Genomic DNA, 18601 nt, shown 5'->3' with positions numbered 1-18601 from the left:
CTATTCTTCGGGGTAAAATGATAATGAAAAAATTCCAGAAGATGGAACTCAAAGACATACTATCAAAGTGGAAATAATTTCAGGTTTCCTAGCCTCCAAATCCTTCCAAAAACAGAGAAAGTGATCATATCTAATTACAGTGCTACCTCAGTTGTCAAAGGGATCCAAACTTGAACTTTCCACTACTTGAACAGCAAAGTTCGAAAAAAAATCTGCTTGGTGTTTCTAACTTTGCTCAACAGTTCAATCAAAAATCCCACTTGAAAAAACCTGTACAGGCTGAGAGTGAGCCTAAACACATCTTACCGCATACACAAAGGGGTAACACTACAGAGTTAAGTGCTGCTCTCGCTCAGACAACATATAGTGCTTGTATTAGTGGACTGTCAATGCTTTGTTTTGTACTTTATTTGCATAAAGGATTATAACCATGGCTCCAAATAAAGTTAGTGATACCAGCAGTAAAGCTAAGAGGAAAATTGAGAACCACGATAGAGTTAAAGAAATAAATCAGTGAAATTTTAATCAGGTTGCTACTTGTTGATTTAGCTGCTGAATACAACCATGGCTAAGTCGACACTGTCAACATTTTTGAAGGAAAAAAAATGTTAAAGATGCTAATGTAACAAAAGATATGGAACTGTTAACCACAATGAACAAGTTGAAAAGCTAATATGGATAAATCAGAAATCCTTGATGGCAATAGCATATCCAAGACAGTGACATGTGAGGTTAAAGGCCTCCATAGTAACTTAAAATCCTGGAAAAGCGAACTTACTGTGTTTAACTTTTGGATCTCAGAAAAATGTTCATGTCTCAAACTTTTTGCCTTTCAAACAAACTTGGAATGAGTTGAGTTCTACAACAGATATCACTGTATATTCCAAGTAAGCCCAAACAAACATGTTTTAACCCACAAAGCTAACACAAGGGCAAAAGTGCTTTGTGGATACTTTACAGAAAAATTTTAAGCTGAAATTACCTTGCAATAGATAGGCGGCCAGTTCCCTGGGTTTGGATTAATGAATCTATACAGGTTTGTTAACACAGTTGCATGGTCATGCCCAGATTCAAAGTTTGAAATAGGAATCTTGTGGCTAGAATCACCTGGAGAAAAAGAGTTCAAAATATTACCAGGACAGTATTATGGGGTAGGTATTTGGGGGTGGGGGGGTACAAGAAAAGCGTAAAAGGTAAGTCATAGTTAAGCATCTGCACTTAGCCTGGTATGACTGGATACTTTACATGTTCTACCCCATAATCACACAGCCATGCCGAGCTAGGTGGTATACACATTAAAAGGAGCCAACAGGGAAGCACAGAAATGTGTACAGTTAGTACGCTTGTGAGCCGTGGAATTGGTTCAATTTCAGGTTTGACCAACCCTACAGTACTTTCACCATTACTGTGAATCTTACTATATAGGCTAGAAAGCCTAATAATAATGACTGCTTTTAAAATGACCATATGATCAAGATTTCTACTTCATATAAAAACAGACTGGGCAATTCAGACTAAACCTAGCAAGACAAAGAAAAACACGCCTATCTTATCATGGGTACACACAGTGAGGAATTACTGGGTGAAGATGAGAGTGTAGAAATCTAGAGTAGCAAGAACTTGGGGGTAATTTCTCTCCCGGAAGAGAATTTTACTTCCTGAAGAGGAAGCAGAATGGCTGTGTAGACTGCTTTTTGACAGTTTGGGGGCCTGAACTGTCAGTGACCCAGGTTTCCTGGGAAAGCATAAATCCTCTCTGGAAGATAGAGATCATCATTACCGACCTCAAATTCCAGTCACTTCAAACATTGAATATGAATAACCAGGTACACAAAGAAACTGAACCAAAATGAAGGCAATAAATACCAATGAGGTCTCCAGGTACTAAAGTTATTACACGGCGATTTTAAATGAAAATGTTTATTATAGATTCTGATAAAGAATTGTAAATAAAAACCACACACAAAGTGAAAACTTACACCTTTGATAACAGACTAGAGAAAGGCTGAACAAGTATAAGGATATTTCTGCTTGTAAACACTACAGAAATGAAACATGGGTAAGGAATCATCAGCCCAGATCCTGCCTGAATCTGGAATTTGGGGAAGTGTTCCCCATTAGGGCATTTGGCAATTCTGGAAGAGATTTTAGAGGCTGAAAAACCAAGCTAAATTGACAAGATAACCAGACCCAACAATTTAGGAGAATCACTATGATCATGCTAGGTTTGTTCCTACAATGCAAAAAGTCACCATATGAACAAAAACTATAATAATCTGAGGTGCAGGCAGAAGACACACTAAAATTCAAAACTGGCACTTTCCTAGAATGTTATTCTGACAGAGAGCAAACATTAGCCAATAAAAGGAGGAAAAAATATAAAAAAAGAATCTACAAGAGACAGTATGCTCACTTTAGAAACATTAGAAAGTAGAGGTACTAGCGTATACATTATAAGTAAATTTTAAAGATAAGGATAATTATTAGAAATAAAAGTCATTTTGCAGATATGACTAAAAATTTGTTAAACTTGGAATTATACTTTAGTAATTGGTAGATTAAAAAATAAGATATACAAGTAAACTGATAGAAAACAATTTCAAGAAAGCAATCATTTACAACAGTAATGAAAAGTATATGATAAACTGTAAATCTAACAAAATATATTCATCAGTATAGAGAAAATTATAACACTTTACTGAGGAGAATAATGATCTAAAATTAGGAGAACAATCCCATGCTAACAGACAGACTCAATATAATGAAGATGAATGCTTTCTTCAAAATGTTTATGGAGTTAAAGGTGATTCGAACATAAATCCCAACTAGGCTCTTCTGAAAGATGGAAAAGCAAAGGGACAAGAATATCAAAGATACCTTAAAACAACAAAATCAAGGGACTTGTCTAATGAGCAATGTAGCATCAAATTAATGTGGTTAAGAACATGGTATTAAAGTCACAAAGCAGACTAACAGAACACAGTAGAGATGAAAAAAGCAACATATAAACGGAACTGTGACAGACTACCTAGAGAAAATAATTACTCAGCAAATGAAACAGGAAATTGACACCCATATGAGAAAAAGTGAAACTGAGTCTCTACCTCCTATCATATACAAGTTTAATTCTTGGTGAAATAAAGACTTGAATACAAAAAGAATTCTTGAGAAGAAAATAGAGGTTATCTTCAAAACCTGGAAGTACAGGAAAATTCTCAAAAACAAAGAAGGCTTAAGAAAATATATTTGCTAAATTACAATTTTCTGTTGATTGTCATCCTAAAGAGTGAAGACATTATAATGCACAAAATGGAAAAGATAACAGAATAAACAACAATCAATATGCAGACATATAATAAGCTTCTATAAGCCAATTAAGATGAAACAACAGAAAATTGAGTATGGTTACATTAAAAAAGGTATAAAAATGTCAATTACATAAGTCTATCAAAAATTAAATGTATCATATATAATTGCATATATATACATAGTAAAACTACTTTGAAAACAAAAAAGGAATTAAACACAAAGTTAACGGTAGGGGTTCTCTATAAAGACAGAAGAGATGGAATCAGGCAGCCATCTCCATTGGTAATGCCAATGTGCAATTTCCTCGGCTGACTGGTTGGTGCATTGCTGTTCATTAATATTTTTTATATTTTACATGAAAACATTCTTTTTTTGCATGAAGCTTCATTTTAAAAGATAGTGGGTCTTTTCTGAGAGTGTGGGTTTTTTAATATAGGAGGGTGATAGTGGTGACTTCCAAAGCTTTGCTTGTTTTGTACAACTTGTCTAAAAATCAAAATAAACAAATAACATAAAAACTATTAGTCAATGAAGTAAACAGAAACAGAGCGTCTCTGAAGTGAGGGAGAAGGGTGTGTTAGTCTGGGTACTTTAGAGATACAAATCCACAGAAACTTATGTATAAGAGTGTTTCATATAAGGTTAAGTGCACATCAAGAAAACACCCCAACCCAGTGCTGCCCAAGCCCACAAGTCCAACATTAACCTATATATCCAACACCAATCCACAAAGTCCTCCTCCATCTCACAAAACAGACTGCAGGAGGGAATGATGCCGAATGCAGGAGGGAAGCTAAGTCAGTGAATGTGTAAGCATCTCAGCGCTGGCAGGGGTCGCCACACGGGTGCTCCAGCACCCAGGGCTGCATCGGGGTAGGTCCATGTGGCTTCTCCTCAGGGATGTCTCCCAGGAAGTGAGCCTTGTTAGTTGAAGCAAGGAACTGGCTAAGGCAGCTGCACTCTGGTCCGACCATCAGAAAACAAGAGACCCTTGAACTCGAAAGGTGAGGCTCACTGAGCCATTTATCTCTGTCCTTTAATTAACCCCGCATGTGTTTATCAGCCAGGTTGTCACAATAAACTAACTCAATCCACCCCTTGCCAACTTGGCGCCTGTAGATCATTCTTTAGCCTCACATTTGCAATTAAGTAACATCTACACCTTAACCCTACAATCCTGTGAATATGTTCCCCCACCTATGAAAGTTTGTAAAACAACCACTTCATGCCTTTATCCCCCCAATTTTGGGTATCCAATTTATATACTGCCCACTTACATAAACCCAGTGCTCTGAGGAGACAATCATATTTTTCGACACGAAGAAATCTTCATTCCAGTTGGAACCTTGTAACATCTGCATCCATAAGCAAAGTCAAATCCGGACAGGCCATCCATAAAGTCACCAACAATATGTACCAGTTTACAAGCTCAAAAATCTCATCTGGTCAACTCAGTGTGGACTGCCTCACTCAGCCTCCACACGGTGCCCATCAGTCGCCTTGCCTTTAGACCATGGGCTCTCACCAATACTCAACAAGCCTAGCTCCCTCGTGCTAGGTCATGAACTTTAGACCAGTCAATCCACTCTTCTTTTTTCCTGCAAACCAAGTCCACAGGTGTCTGTGGCCAAACTCAACCAGGTGTCTGTGACCAAACTCAACCAGTCTCTCTATTGCTGCATTTCCACTCAACAAGTAGATCCAGGTGGTCATCTAGAAAGCATTTTAGCCTGCTCTCAGGCTCCCTTTAACATTCAGTCCTAGAGGGGAGTTTTCTTCATGGTTCCGGATTTTTTCCAGCTTCTGAGAAAGATCATTGGTTGAGTACTCCAAGCACTGGGTGGGGCCTATCTTTTCAAAACTTTCTTTGTAGGCGTAGCCTAAACCCATCTAAAGATCAAATTTTAATGGCTGAAAGCCAGTGGGCTTACAAACTTTCCATTTTCATACTTCCAATATTTTTCCCAGAAAACAACCAAGTAAACAGTGTGGCTTTATCTGACCTCTTGCTGGACAAAGAAGAAAAACTACATGAGGGAGAGGTCAAACCAACATCTACTCTCCATCTTATGATTTGTTTCTCTAGTACCCCACTCCCAAGGTACCATAATGTGTTAGTCTGGGTACTTTAGAGAAACAAATCCACAGGAACTCATGTATAAGACAGTTTTATATAAAGGCTAAGTGTACATTAAAAAGGCATCCCAACCCAGTGCTGTCAAGCCTGTAAGCCCAACATTAGCCCATATGTCTGATACTGATGTACAAAGTCCTCCTCCATCTCACAAAACACACACTGGTGCCGACTGCAGGAAGAAAGCCAAATCAGTGTAAGCATCTCAGCGCTGGCAGGGGTCTCCATGTGGCTTCTCCTTAGGGCTGTCTGGTAGGAAGTGAGCCTTGCCAGCTGAAGCAGAGAACTGGCTAAGGCAGCTGCACCCTGGTCCAACCATCAGAAAGAGACCCGAGAACTCGAAAGGCGAGGCTCACCTAGCCATTTATCTCTTCACCCTTCAATTAACCCCACATGTGTTTACTGGCCAGGTTGGCACAATAAATAACTCAAAAGGGCCACACTGAAAAAGACCCTAAAGTACCATTTCTGAGGAACAGTTTGGGGAGAGTATGGGTGAGATCACTGGACTGTTAAAATCTTTCCCTATCTTGAGATCCTGGTAATTCTAATGTGCTAAACCACAATGCTCATGAAGCATACACAAACTTCGCTCACACATACTTCAGAAAAGGCCAGATGGCACAGAAGCATTTGACAGCTCTATGTATGTATTTCTGAGCTATTATTTAAATTCAGTGCTGTCACTAGGGCAGTGCAGACTGGGTGACACTGCCAGAGGAGTGACACCAAAATGACTGCCTACAACATCCTGTGCAGTGTTTCAGCAGGAATTTATTACTTTTATAAAATTATCAACAACAAAAACAATTTTTTGTAAGCCCAGCTTACATGACTCAATATACTTAAAAAGCTAAATCTCTCTACTTTCTGAACCTTCTACTGCACACTGGTCAGAGCTGTTATCACAACCCAATTACAATGACATTCTGAATCGCATGGTTTCATCTGCATACATTACAAGCACATAGTATTTTAGTTTCACTGTTTTGTTCTTATCATCGTTTTGTCACATCTTAGGGTGCTCTAGCTATCTATATTATGGTAGATAAGGCGTTCTGGTGACACTGTGGGTTCGGTGTTGGTCTGCTAACCACAAGGCTGCCTGCATCCATGAGGTTTACCATCTTGGAAATCCCACATAGGGTTGCTATGACTCAGAATTAATTTGAGAGCAGTGGGTTTGGTTTATTTTGATAATTAATATTTGTAACCCTATTATCTGGAACCCTATCATCACTAACTTTTTGGAGGTTTTAGTAGTAATTACAGAAAAAGCAGAAAAAATTTAAGTTCCACTGAATTGCTAATAATGTTATAATTAAATGCACAAAGATTTTGTTAGTATTCATATAATCTGAGAAATATTACATTTAAGCTATTTATATATTATTCTATGACTAAAATTGGTAATAAACATAGCTAAGGATTCTCTGATTTGGTATGGGACGAGGTCCATGGGGATGGGAGGGGGAGAAGACAGTGACACTATAAGTTAGTTAAGTAACACCTAGTGATGCCACTGATCAATTTGATCACAACTACATGTAAATTTGCTTGTGTATTACCGTATGGAACATGGTCTTCTAATGAGTGTGATTATACTACCATAGGCACTTTTTGTTTTTATTTCCGTCGACATGGCTGTCATTCTAATAGTCATTTTTCTTATTTAACTGGCACACCTCCCAGTGTAGCAGATTGACAATGTAATACATACACAACTTGGTGAGCACCAAATATTTTAAGTTTCCTGAATGAGAAAGACTACTCAGTTTCATGTTAGTATGAGTAAACAGAGAAAATATCCCAAGAATCTTTAATAGATTTTTTTTTCTGAGAACATACTCGGTTATCCTGGTCAATTTGAAAACGTTTTTTTTTTTTAAAAAAAAGCCTAGTTAAAAAACAACAAAACTTCCCAACACCAAAGAGTCAAGAAATAGTAAGTTCAGGGGCATGAATGAGTGCCTGGAAAATAGCAGGAATTACAATGTATTCAATAAATGAACACACTAGAAAACAGCTAACAAAAAAATTAATTTACCAGGTACATTTCTATTTTTGTTTTGTACTATTATTTAGGGGCGTCCTGGTGGTGTAAGAGGTCATGTATTGCGCTACTAATTGCAAGTGATAGTTTAAGTCAACCAAGCACCCCATGAAAGGATGATGAGCTCTCTGCTCTTGTAAAGATTTACAGCTTAGGAAACACGAGTTGGAATTGACTTGATGAGAGTGAGTAGAGACTTTTTGGGTTTCAGTATCTACTTAGTCTAACAATCTCAAGTGATGCAACACTTAGGAGAAATTAGTTATGTTCACATTTCAAAGTTACTGTAAAATTTCTTTTCACTACTAATTATCTCAAAGTTACATTGCAGTTGCTGTTAGGTGCCAATTCATAGTGACATTACGCATAAAAGCCAAGTGTTGTCTAGTGTTGCCTATCTTTCTGCCATGGTTGAGTCCACAGCTGTGATTATTGTGTTGATCTATGTATGTGTCACTGAGGGTTTCTCCCATTTTCGCCAATCCTTGAACAAATAGGGAGACTTCAAGCGTTGTGGGAAAATGAAAACATAATGGAATCTTCCCACAAACTTACTGAAGCCCCATTGTGTAAATTTTTTTAGTGATTCCTTTTTTCCTGATGATGTGTCTACACTAAGTGAGCGAAGTGTTGCCATCCAAGTCTCTAAGGAGGATTCTGGTTTTATCTCATCTAAAACTGATTTATGCCTTCTTCTGGCAGTTACGGTGTATTAAATATTGTTCACCAGTATCACAGTTCAGGTGGATCAATTCTTCTGTCTCCTGCTATCATTGTCCAAGAATATGAGGTGAATGAAAAGACTATTGCTCGGGTCAAGTTCACCTCAGTCATCACAGTGGCATCTTGACTTTGAAGAGGATCTACTAAAAAAGCGCTTCTTAAATTCACTCCCTAGGTTACAGCTGATTCCAGGTGAACAAGAAAATGGACTAGTGCATATTTTTTACTGAAGTTTTAAACACTGTGACGTATGCAACCAAAAATTAGTTGCTAATCATAGCAGATCTGGAAAGCTAAATTGTACATTTCATATACTTTTATAGCAGTAGTTCTCAACCTTCCTAATGCTGTGACCCTTAATACAGTTCCTCATGTGGTGACCTCCAACCATAAAATTTCTTTCGTTGCTATTTCATAACTGTCATTTTGCTACTGTTATGAATTTGGCAACCCCTGTGAAAGGGTCATTCGATCCCCAGAGGGGTCACGATCCTCAGTTTGAGAACCATTGTTTTACAGGCTGTCTAGATTTATAAAGTAAAAAAGTCATTTAGATACAAGTACCATTAAATCATCAGTTTTGAATAAATAAATTAAAAACTAAATCAATTATCAAAAGTTTCAATCTCATCAAATAGGAAACTGTTTGAAAACCTCGATTCTAGAGAGTTTAACTCAATAGTTTATTCAATCATGTCCTTTGTTCACAATATACTTAAATCACTAAAACAAAAAAACATTTTCTTGTGTACAAAATTAATATTTTACCTGCTTATCACTATTTTTCTATTATTTTGAACTCTTCAACTTTTAAAAATCTTTGAACATTTCTGTAACTGGCCATAAACCTAGGTATTCTGAGACCACTTAGAAAATCTTACTTAAGTACCCAGCCACTAACAGCAACTGATCTTGAAGCCAAAGAACATACAGAGATAATAAAGCCTAGTAAAGCAATAAAAGTTTTGAAATTTTGAAACATGAGCAAATACCATCTACCATTTCTATGAAGACCCTTCAATAGTAACATAAGGCTATTTTTCTCAACTTATATTTTATGTATCTGTGTAAAGCAGTGAGTGTTAGTTATGTACGCATACATATTCAATCCTATATGCTACCCCATTCCTTAATACTTACTTGCAGCCTGACAATGAAACCTAAATCCTCGTGGAATTTCCCCTGTAACACAAAACAACATATTTTATTTAGAGAAGTACTATGTTACAAAATGATCAATATGGCTAAGTAGATGCTTTAAAATATAGTTTATTTTTAATGGTTTCACTAACATACAATTCACTTATTAAACATTTCAATAGTTTAATCACATTCATACGAGTTGTACAACTATTACCCTAATCAATTCCAGGACATTTCCTCTTCCTTGTACTTCATTGTTGTTAGTTCCCTGTTTCCCACCAGCCTCCCGTCATGTGCCTTTGAATCTACTAGTCCAGTCTGTATCTCTATAGCAGCGGTTCTCAACTTGTGGGTCCCAACCCCTGTGGGGGTCGAACAACCGTTTCACAGGGGTCGCCTGATTGATAACAGTAGCAAAATTACTGTTATGAAGTAGCAACAAAAATAATTTTATGACTGAGGGATCACCACAACATGAGGAACTATATTAAAGAGTCACAGCATTAGGAAGGTTGAGAACCACTGCTCTATAGGATTACCTAATAGGGGTTTTATATACAAAACTGAAAAACTACAAATAAATGGCCCAATAATAGAGTGAAACAGAAAAAATCTCAACTGGAAACAAAGCAGAAAATACTAAAAATTGGAGCAATTATACATTGGATTAAAAGGGAGATCAAGAACAAGGTACCTTAATTTGACCTAACTACAATTGCAGTAATCCACCTACAATGTACTCTGATAACAAGGCTTTACCTATCTCTGGTCCATAGTCACAGGCAATTCACCAGAGGCTTAATCCATGTGAGGATCCTGCAAATGGGTTTTTTGTTTCCTCTGCTATCCATAATCTATAGCAGCGATTCTCGACCTGTGGGTCGTGATCCCTTGGGGGGTCAAAGGGGTCAAATGATTCATAATAGTAGCGAAATTACAGTTATGAAGTAGTAACAAAAATAATTTTATGGTTGGGGAGTCACCACAACATGAGGAACTGTATTAAAGGGACACAGCATTAGAAAGGTTGACAACCACTGATCTAAAGCCTTCTACAAACCCGGTGTTCACAATTTAAGCTCTCATACCATGCCCTTTTCCAAGTTTGGATTTTACTATTTACAATTCTTGGATCACACATGCTGTCTGTGACTTAACCAATGTCTCCCTTAGAAGGATGCTTATTTTAAGATAACCATGTAAGACCCAAGATACTATTCATTCTGAAAGCTGGGAACCATCTATTTTCTTCACCGCACTTTGCTATAGTAACCGTATCTTCAGTGAACACTTCATAGGAGGAAGTATGAACAGGGTCATATAATAAGAACTATGAGTTGACATCAAACTTAGGTGAATGAGGAGATATGCTGAAACTTTCAATAATGCTCACTCACAAAGACAGAACTGGGAAATACGCCCATGAAACAGTTCTCTGTAACACTTAGAGTCACCATGAGTCAGAATGTACTTGATGGCAACAAGTTCAGTTAAAGGAGCCTGAGTGACCAAGGTTGTTTGTGATAAACTACTAACCAAAAAGGTTACTGGTTTGAACTCATCCAGTGGCTCCTCAGGTCTAGAAAACAACTGAGAAAACCCTATGGAACAACAATATTACTTTATGGGGTCACCAGGAATGGAATCAACAGCAACAGGTCTAGGATTTTTTGAAACAGCAAAGTTGCCATTACTGGGAAACTACTCAATGGCAGTGGATTTTTGGTCATCACAAGAATATACAGAATGATTAATTTTAATTTCAGTACTGGGGTGGTCCCAATGAATTTTAAAACAAATGACAAAACTAAAGATGATATTCTCTCATATGGTTTACTCTTCTCTAAACCTTCTTTAGAACAGTATTCCAAAGGGATTATCCCCACTTACAGATAAACAAATAGATTCAGAGGGCGAGTAATTTGCTAAAAGTTCTAGAACAAGAACTGGTTTAAAAACTAGTGACCATGAAGGTGAAGAGCCGAGTAGAGGGAGAGTCTAGGTATAAAACTCTTTTAGAAAACCCCACGTTATAAGAGACCAGGTAAATGATCAGTAGGCTAAACCATTTTCAGGTATCTTTGAAGTTAAGAGTCTAAATCCCAAAACCTGTGTCAACATCTCATCAGCTGTGCATTAGCTGCTAAAACAAGTATTATCAAATGAAGTCATGAATAAATGAATACACACACACAGAGAAATATATTCTTAAGATTTTTCTCATCTACCCATTCCACCTAGCTACTTACCAGGATTTATGAAACTGTGGAAATCTGCCAAAATACCATCTTGGAGAGAATATTTAACACAGCCAATTTCACAAGGAAGGAAGCGCTGTTCACAATGTGGAGGTAGCTCACCATGGCTAAAAATGTTCAAAAAATAAAAAACGCCTCCAAGGAGAGCTGAAAGAAAATCATAAGACAAAACCAACAGATTTAAGTACCTCAAATTTACCCTAAAGGCCTCTTTAGTTCAAAGGTGAGGGGGTAGGGTGGGGAGTTTAGAATCATTCTCAAATTGTGTTCCTGTATTTTTAAATGAGCTGGAAAAGAGAAAACGAATCACCTGTGATAAGAAATAGAACATTTTACAATTACACCTAAAGGGTTAAAATAGTAACCATCTTTGCATAAAGCAAAAATGTTCAGATATGGAGACAGCTCTCTATATTCTAGCTACCCATAAACCTCAAATCTCAGTTGCATGAATAAAAACCATGGCCCATGTTTAACAAACATTAGGGCTTAAAAAATAAAACCAAACAGAATCAGGGTGGAAAATTGTTAAACTATTGACAAAATAGCTAATTTCCTCTTTAATTTTTACCAACAAGTACCTGTGATCACCTATAAATTCTCTACAGAAAGGAAGGAATGGGAGAAAGATTGTTTCAAGTTTATTAATGTTCAATAGTGAAAATCCATCAAAGTCAGAACACAATAAATAAAAGCAGCCAGAAGAAACAGTTAAGATCCTTTATTAGCTATGTCCTCTTCCAGGATAATTCAATAATTTATCTTTACCTTTATAATTTAAATGTATTTAAAAGGGCTAGCTACAGATTATAAGTCTAATAATTATGCTTGGTAATAGATGAAACGGTAAGAAAACAATCATATTTCTAGACAAAGCTCTGCTAATACTCCAACAAAGGCAAATTACCTAATTTTTTTAAAATAACTTTAGCACCATCATATTTAATCATTTTGAAGAGTAGGAGCAGAAACATTATAGCATAGTGTTTCCAGAATCCAAATTTATCTCAGCAAAACATTTCAGGAATATTCTACCTTGATCATTTTTCAGAGACAAGCTTGACATATCCGGGGGTGAAACATTCTGCTTTGGTACAAGCATGCCTGGCTTCCTCAGTGGTGTGGACACAGGATTCTAAACAAGAGGAGAATTACTGATGGCCTAAATGCCTGTTATATACTTTCTGTTTAAATTAAGCAAAGAACTGCAAAACAGCCCAGTACAGTAACCTTTCTGGGCAAAAGAGCCCAATATATAAATAAATACATACTTGTCAATAACACCAACACTTATAGGCAAATAGCAAATCTTTAAATATTGTAACTTAGTACATGAATAATAAGCAATTAATTAAACTGTAACTGAAAGCCATTGCGCACCACTGATACCTAGCTAGCTAGTTTACTGAGCCACCTCCCATGGTCCAGGCCAGTGACCAAAAGAACAAAACTTGCTCAAGTACTCTCACATTGTTTTTCACAGATTTTATCATAAGGTATTTTACACACAACAAGGCTCAAATTTGGGGAACTCTCCTAAGAAACTGGAAGAAGCAAAACAAGTCTGTTGGCATAACATAGTTCACAAACATAAGATTCTACATCCTACTACGGTGAGTAACTGGGGCCTTATTAGCTCACAACCAGTCACCTAAGGTGTAATCATTGGCCTGCTCACCCCACTTGGAAGAAAGAGTGATGAAACTCAGACATACAGAAAACAACTTGCGGATAGCCTCATGGGCCATTGTCAACATCAGTCTCCACAACCCTGAGATCAGAAGAGCTAGATGGTGCCCAGCTGCCACCATCAACTGCTCTGAAAACGATCATTATACTGGACAGACTGGTAAAAAAAAATGTGGAACAAAACTCAGAATCATAAAAGGGACCAGAGGCTTACAGGGAGAGACAGGTGGGACACCTAGGACTATGGTCTAGGAGTCTGGATCCAAACCCACCTGAGGTAAAATAATCAACCATTTAAGGTAAAAATGGTCACATTTACTCAATACAGAGGGTTAGGAGAGGAGGAGGAATTAAAACAGGAAACAGAGAAGAACTGGAATAAGTGATGGCACATTGGAGGGCTTGCAATGGATGAGTCAAAACAAAATGGATTATGAATCCTTGAATGTAAAACTGATGGAATGTTCTGTAAACCCTCACCTAAAAGTTTTCACCAGTTAAAAAATAAGTCTCATTTCCTAATTAAATATCATAAATTCGACTGAAGTTTCTACTCAGATGAATCCAAAAAATAAAAATATTTCACAGAGAGAACTTCTTTAATTTCAACGCCACGCAGGCAGTTAAAAATTAGAACAAAAGTCTCCGTGTAAGAACGGGGTAGGGAGAGGGGGGTTGGGTGGAGCCAAGTCCATGACGAAGCTGCATTTTCCTCGCAGAAATCAGTAAGAAAACGAGCACGTAATCGTTTCACATTCTACTACACAGAAATCTCACCACCGTCCAACTCGTTCACCCACCTGGAAAGCTTACAAACACCCATCGACCCGCCACACTGGTATTTCTCCGTCTTTTACACAGCAGCTGATGGGATCCCAAGGGCCATTTAAAACCGGGGGCGCGGTCCCAACCGCTCTTGGGGGACCCCACGCAGTCATCGAACTCAACCTCGACGAGCCCCACGGCCTCCTTCCTGGGGCCACACGGGCCCCAGAGGAGGTGGTTGACTGGCTCCGGGTCTCCAAACGGGGGCTCCCCAGGCCTGCCGCCACGCAGAGCTGCCAACGTGGGCGCTAGTCCGCCCCGACGGCCCACTCGCAGGCCTCCTAACCCCCGCGGAACAAAACAAGGCGTTCCCGGGCTAACCGTCGGAAACCAGGTATTCCCCATTCGCCGCCGCATGCCCCGAGCACGCGGGCGCGGGCGGGCGGGCGGGCGGGCGCTCGGTTACCTGCTTCTCCGAAGGCCCGGGGTCCTTTCCCTGGGCGGCCCTCCACTCCCGGGCCATTTCGGCGTATTTCTCCTTTTCTTCCTCCCGCAGGAGCTTGGGGGACGGAGGAGGGGAGACAAGACACACAGACAGCCGTGAAGACCGAACGACTCAAGCCCGTCCGGCCAACCCCTAGCCCGACGGAAGGAGGTGCCGGCGTCGGTTTGCCCCGGGCCGGACCCGGGGGTTCCTTTCCCTCCACGAGGGTCCAGGCGGCCCTTTCCCCCTCAGAATCTCTTCCCCTCCCGCTGCACCACGCACTGCCCTCCCGCCTGCTCCAACCGCCCGGCCCGGCCCGGCCGCCCGTTCGCCCCACTTCGCCTTACGGCCCAGTCGGCGGAGCAGTACGGGATGGCATCGGCGACGCGAGCCACCGGGAGGCCTCGCTGGCGCAGTTCAGGGATCTTCTCTTGCACGAAGAAATAGTAGGCGTTGCGGCTGGCCTTGCGGTTCGGCATGGTGAGCTCGGTCCGGGCTTCGAAGCGGACCTGAGACGGCGAAAACCCGCCCGCGCCCTCGCAGGGCTCCCGCCCTTAGTAACTGAGGCCGATGCGGAGCATGCGCAGACCAGCCGCTCTCCGCCAATGAGGGCGCCGCGCACAGCTGCCCTGGAGACGTTCGGAGAAAAACAGCCTGAGGCCGGATTCCACTTCGTGCTGTGGGGGCGGGGGCTAGGGCGGGGCGGGGCGGGGCGAGGCCCCCCCACAGGTGGAAAGCATTTTGATTGGCTGATTGGAGTCTTGGAGGGGTGGTACCGTGTGGAAGGCTTACGGAGCAATTTCTATGCATTATTGCGTAACTTGCGCTGAACTAGCTGAAAAGATGGCGAGGAGTGAGTGTTTTTGGTTTTCCCATGATTTACTAGTATCGGAGCTAACTTTATGCCCAGATACTGTGAGAAGTATTAGTGAGACGTACAGTGAGGAACACGACAAACAACGCCTTCACCCTCAGGAAGTTTACGGCTAATGAGGATAAAAGATCGCAAAGTAAATAAATCAGCAAATATTGTTAGGGAGGAAACACCCAGAGTAAACGCCTGAGATATAAAGTCCTTGAATAAAGGTGTACAGATTCCCTCAAAATAGTCTGCTTTTTTCTTGTTTGTTATATTCCTAGATAGCAATATTTTTGGTGCAGTTCAGAGATTTCTTTTTTCAATTATGTTTCTTAATTGGTTATTCCTGGAGTGTAGGGAAGGTATTGATTTTAGTGTTGATCCTGTGCATTTAGTCCTGTTGAACTCTCATTGGTTCAACTAGTATCCCTTGATTCTCTTGGATTTTCCACTTAAATAGGTGTTTCCCAGAGGAAATTACCTCCTCGGCTTAGTTTTCTAAGTGTATTATACATTTTAAAATCAGGAATGGTAGTTCACAACATAATTATTAAATGGTTTCTCTGCATCTTTTGAGATCATGTGGCTTTATCTTTTGTTAATTTTTTAACTGATACTGGTAACATTTTTCTCATATCAAAGCAACCTACTAGCCCTAGTATAAACACTCTTTGATTGTGATGCATTGTTTTGTGGTGGTTGCTCATTTCGTTTGTGATTTTTACTTCTTGGAGCTTCTGACTACCACCAGTTGATTCAGACTCACAGTGACCCTAACAAGAGAGAGTAGAATTGTCTCCTGTGAATTTCTGAGACTAAATCTTTATGGGTGTGGAAAGTCTCATCTTTTCCTCCTGGAGTGCCCGGTGGTTTGGAACTGCTGACTTCATGGTTAGCAGCCCAACTCATAACTCATTGTGCCACTAGATTGAATCATAAATAACTTTGTGCTATCTTTATGAATGTTGGTCAGAATTATGATAGTCCATAAAACGAACTGTTATGTTTTCCCCTGGTCAGATTGAACAATAAATACAAAGTAACTATTCTCTGCTGCTGTCAGATGGATCTTATCTAGAAGCTGAGAATACCAGAAATATGTTTACCTGAGCTTTATTGACAATACTAGGGTGAGGGTCATTCTTAAGAACTCTACTTCCAAAGAGCCCCAAATTAGAGAACCCAAATATTCATCAATAAGTTCGTTGAGAAATTGTGGTACATCCATACAGTGGGCTGCTGCTCAGAAATAAAAAGGAATAAAACTATTGAAACACTAACATGGATGAACTAAAAAGAGTAATTTTGCTGTGGTCAAAGCTACTTGCATAAAAGGGTATATTTTGTATAATTTGATTCATATGAAACTTAAGAAAGGCAAAACATAGTTCTAGAAATCAGATAACCTGAGTCAGGTTGTGGGTAGAGGGTTGACTTTAAAACTAGATACAGGTGGCTTTCTTCTCTCTCTTCCAGTCTCTAGTGCTCCCGGAGTCACAGGCAGCAGTGCAGCCAAGTCCAAGGACCACATCATGCACAACAAATACTGAAAATGGCACAGGAATGGCACCAAGAAGCTCCCATCATAACCCTATGAATCTCATAAGCGGGTGGACCATAAGCTCCTGAGGAACACATGCTTTGCCAAGAAGCACAAGAAGGACCTGAAGACCAACACCACCCAGGCCATGGATGCTCGTGCCAAGGCAATCAAGGCTGTTGTAAAGCTCAAGGAGGTCAAGCCTACGATGTTAATGGCCGTCAACCACAAGCTCAGTCGACAGGTCTACACTGCCTGTCCCAAGCTTGGCAAGGGTCAGAGGCTCTGGAGGCCTAAGACCAAAGCCAAGGCTCAAAGAAAGGCTGCTTCTCCAGCCAAGGCCTCAACTCAAACTCAGGCTCCCAAGGTGTTCAGGCTCCGACAAAGTACAGTTCTCCGTCTGAGGATGAGAGACTGGGCTGCAGTTTGCATGGAGCCAGTGTCCTCCTGTGCTGTTTTACAAATAAACCTAAAAGGTGTGTGTGTTGGGGAGGGGGCAGTGGGGGAGGGAGAAAGATACAAGGAACTTGATTGTGGTGATGGATATAATGTAAAGGGTATATATTTATTAACAGTAATTAAGCTATATAGTTAATATATCTGTAAATTTTACCTAAATAAAGTTACCTTTTGGCTAAGGTATCTATCTGTAAATCATGCCTCAATAAAAATTAACCTTTAAAAGATATTATCATAAATATGTATAGAATTTCTTGATATTTAAATATATATACTCTTAATAGTTTTCTCCCTTTTCACTCCTAATGTTTATACTTTCCATCCTTTTTATTCTTCAAGCTTTCCAAAGTTCGTCTGTGGGAATGGTATGTGGCCACATCTAACTTCTGCTACTCAGAGGGAAGGAGCATCAGACTCAACACCAGCCTGAGCTGATTCCCACGAGGCGGCATTCAGATGCCTCCACCATACCTAACCTTCTTTCCCCTACTTTAGCACCAGCCATCCTTCCCGCAGCATTCTACTTCTCTGCTGGTTCAATAATCCATTGCAACATAGGCCACGTGGGACTCGAACAATATTCACAATAACGAGGGGTTATTATGAAAGCAAACAGGTTAGAAGTTAGCATCACTCATATTAACGCAGTTCATTTGTTCCCAGGTCTTCTTAGCCATGTTCACCGCCACTTCTACCTTGGATCCTCAGTGTTTCAGCTGTGTCTCCCTCTGGCCTCTATTCTGCTTAGGCAAGGATTACAAAATTCTCTAGTGCTGACAATGCCCAAAGGGCACCCAACATCCTGCCTGAAGGCACTGGGCTTTACTCATTCCGTGATACAGAAAACACTGCTCTGCCTCGTCATGGTCTCTGTGCTATGGCAGCACTTCACACAGGAATCTAAAACATGCTTCATTCATGCCTCTTTTTTTTTTGTTATTAAAAGATCATTTTATTGGGGGCTTTTACAGCTCTTATAACAATCCATACATCAATTGTATCAAGTACATCTGTACATATGTTGCCATCATTTTCTAGACATTTACTTTCTATTGAGACCCTTGGTATCAGCTCCTCTTTTTTTCTTCCTCCCTTCCATCCCCACCCTCATGACCCCTTGATAAATTATAAATTATTATTATTTTCATATCTTACCCTGACCGCTGTTTCCCTCTCCCCACAGTG

At 39.8% G+C, this 18601-nt stretch overlaps 1 protein-coding gene across 2 annotated transcripts in view; it reads right to left on the bottom strand.

Annotated features, from left to right (window-relative positions):
* The window catches only part of MAEL (maelstrom spermatogenic transposon silencer), a 55455-nt gene extending 40380 nt beyond the window's left edge, over nt 1-15075 (bottom strand). For both annotated transcript variants that reach the window (XM_045298155.1, XM_004706755.3), the window contains exons 1-6: nt 14906-15075; nt 14541-14633; nt 12656-12755; nt 11612-11767; nt 9360-9401; nt 983-1107 (exon numbers count right to left, since the gene is read on the bottom strand). In XM_045298155.1, the coding sequence (XP_045154090.1) occupies nt 983-1107; nt 9360-9401; nt 11612-11767; nt 12656-12755; nt 14541-14633; nt 14906-15037 (648 nt within the window). In that variant the 5' untranslated portion in view covers nt 15038-15075. The remainder of the gene's footprint in view (nt 1-982; nt 1108-9359; nt 9402-11611; nt 11768-12655; nt 12756-14540; nt 14634-14905) is intronic.
* Between the last annotated feature and the right edge of the window lie 3526 nt (nt 15076-18601).

The sequence above is a fragment of the Echinops telfairi genome, unplaced genomic scaffold (genome assembly GCF_000313985.2).
Source record: "Echinops telfairi isolate 266 unplaced genomic scaffold, ASM31398v2 ScPeMD7_7424;HRSCAF=8462, whole genome shotgun sequence".
NCBI classification, from domain to species: domain Eukaryota; kingdom Metazoa; phylum Chordata; class Mammalia; order Afrosoricida; family Tenrecidae; genus Echinops; species Echinops telfairi.
This window is presented reverse-complemented; position numbering and strand designations above follow the sequence as displayed.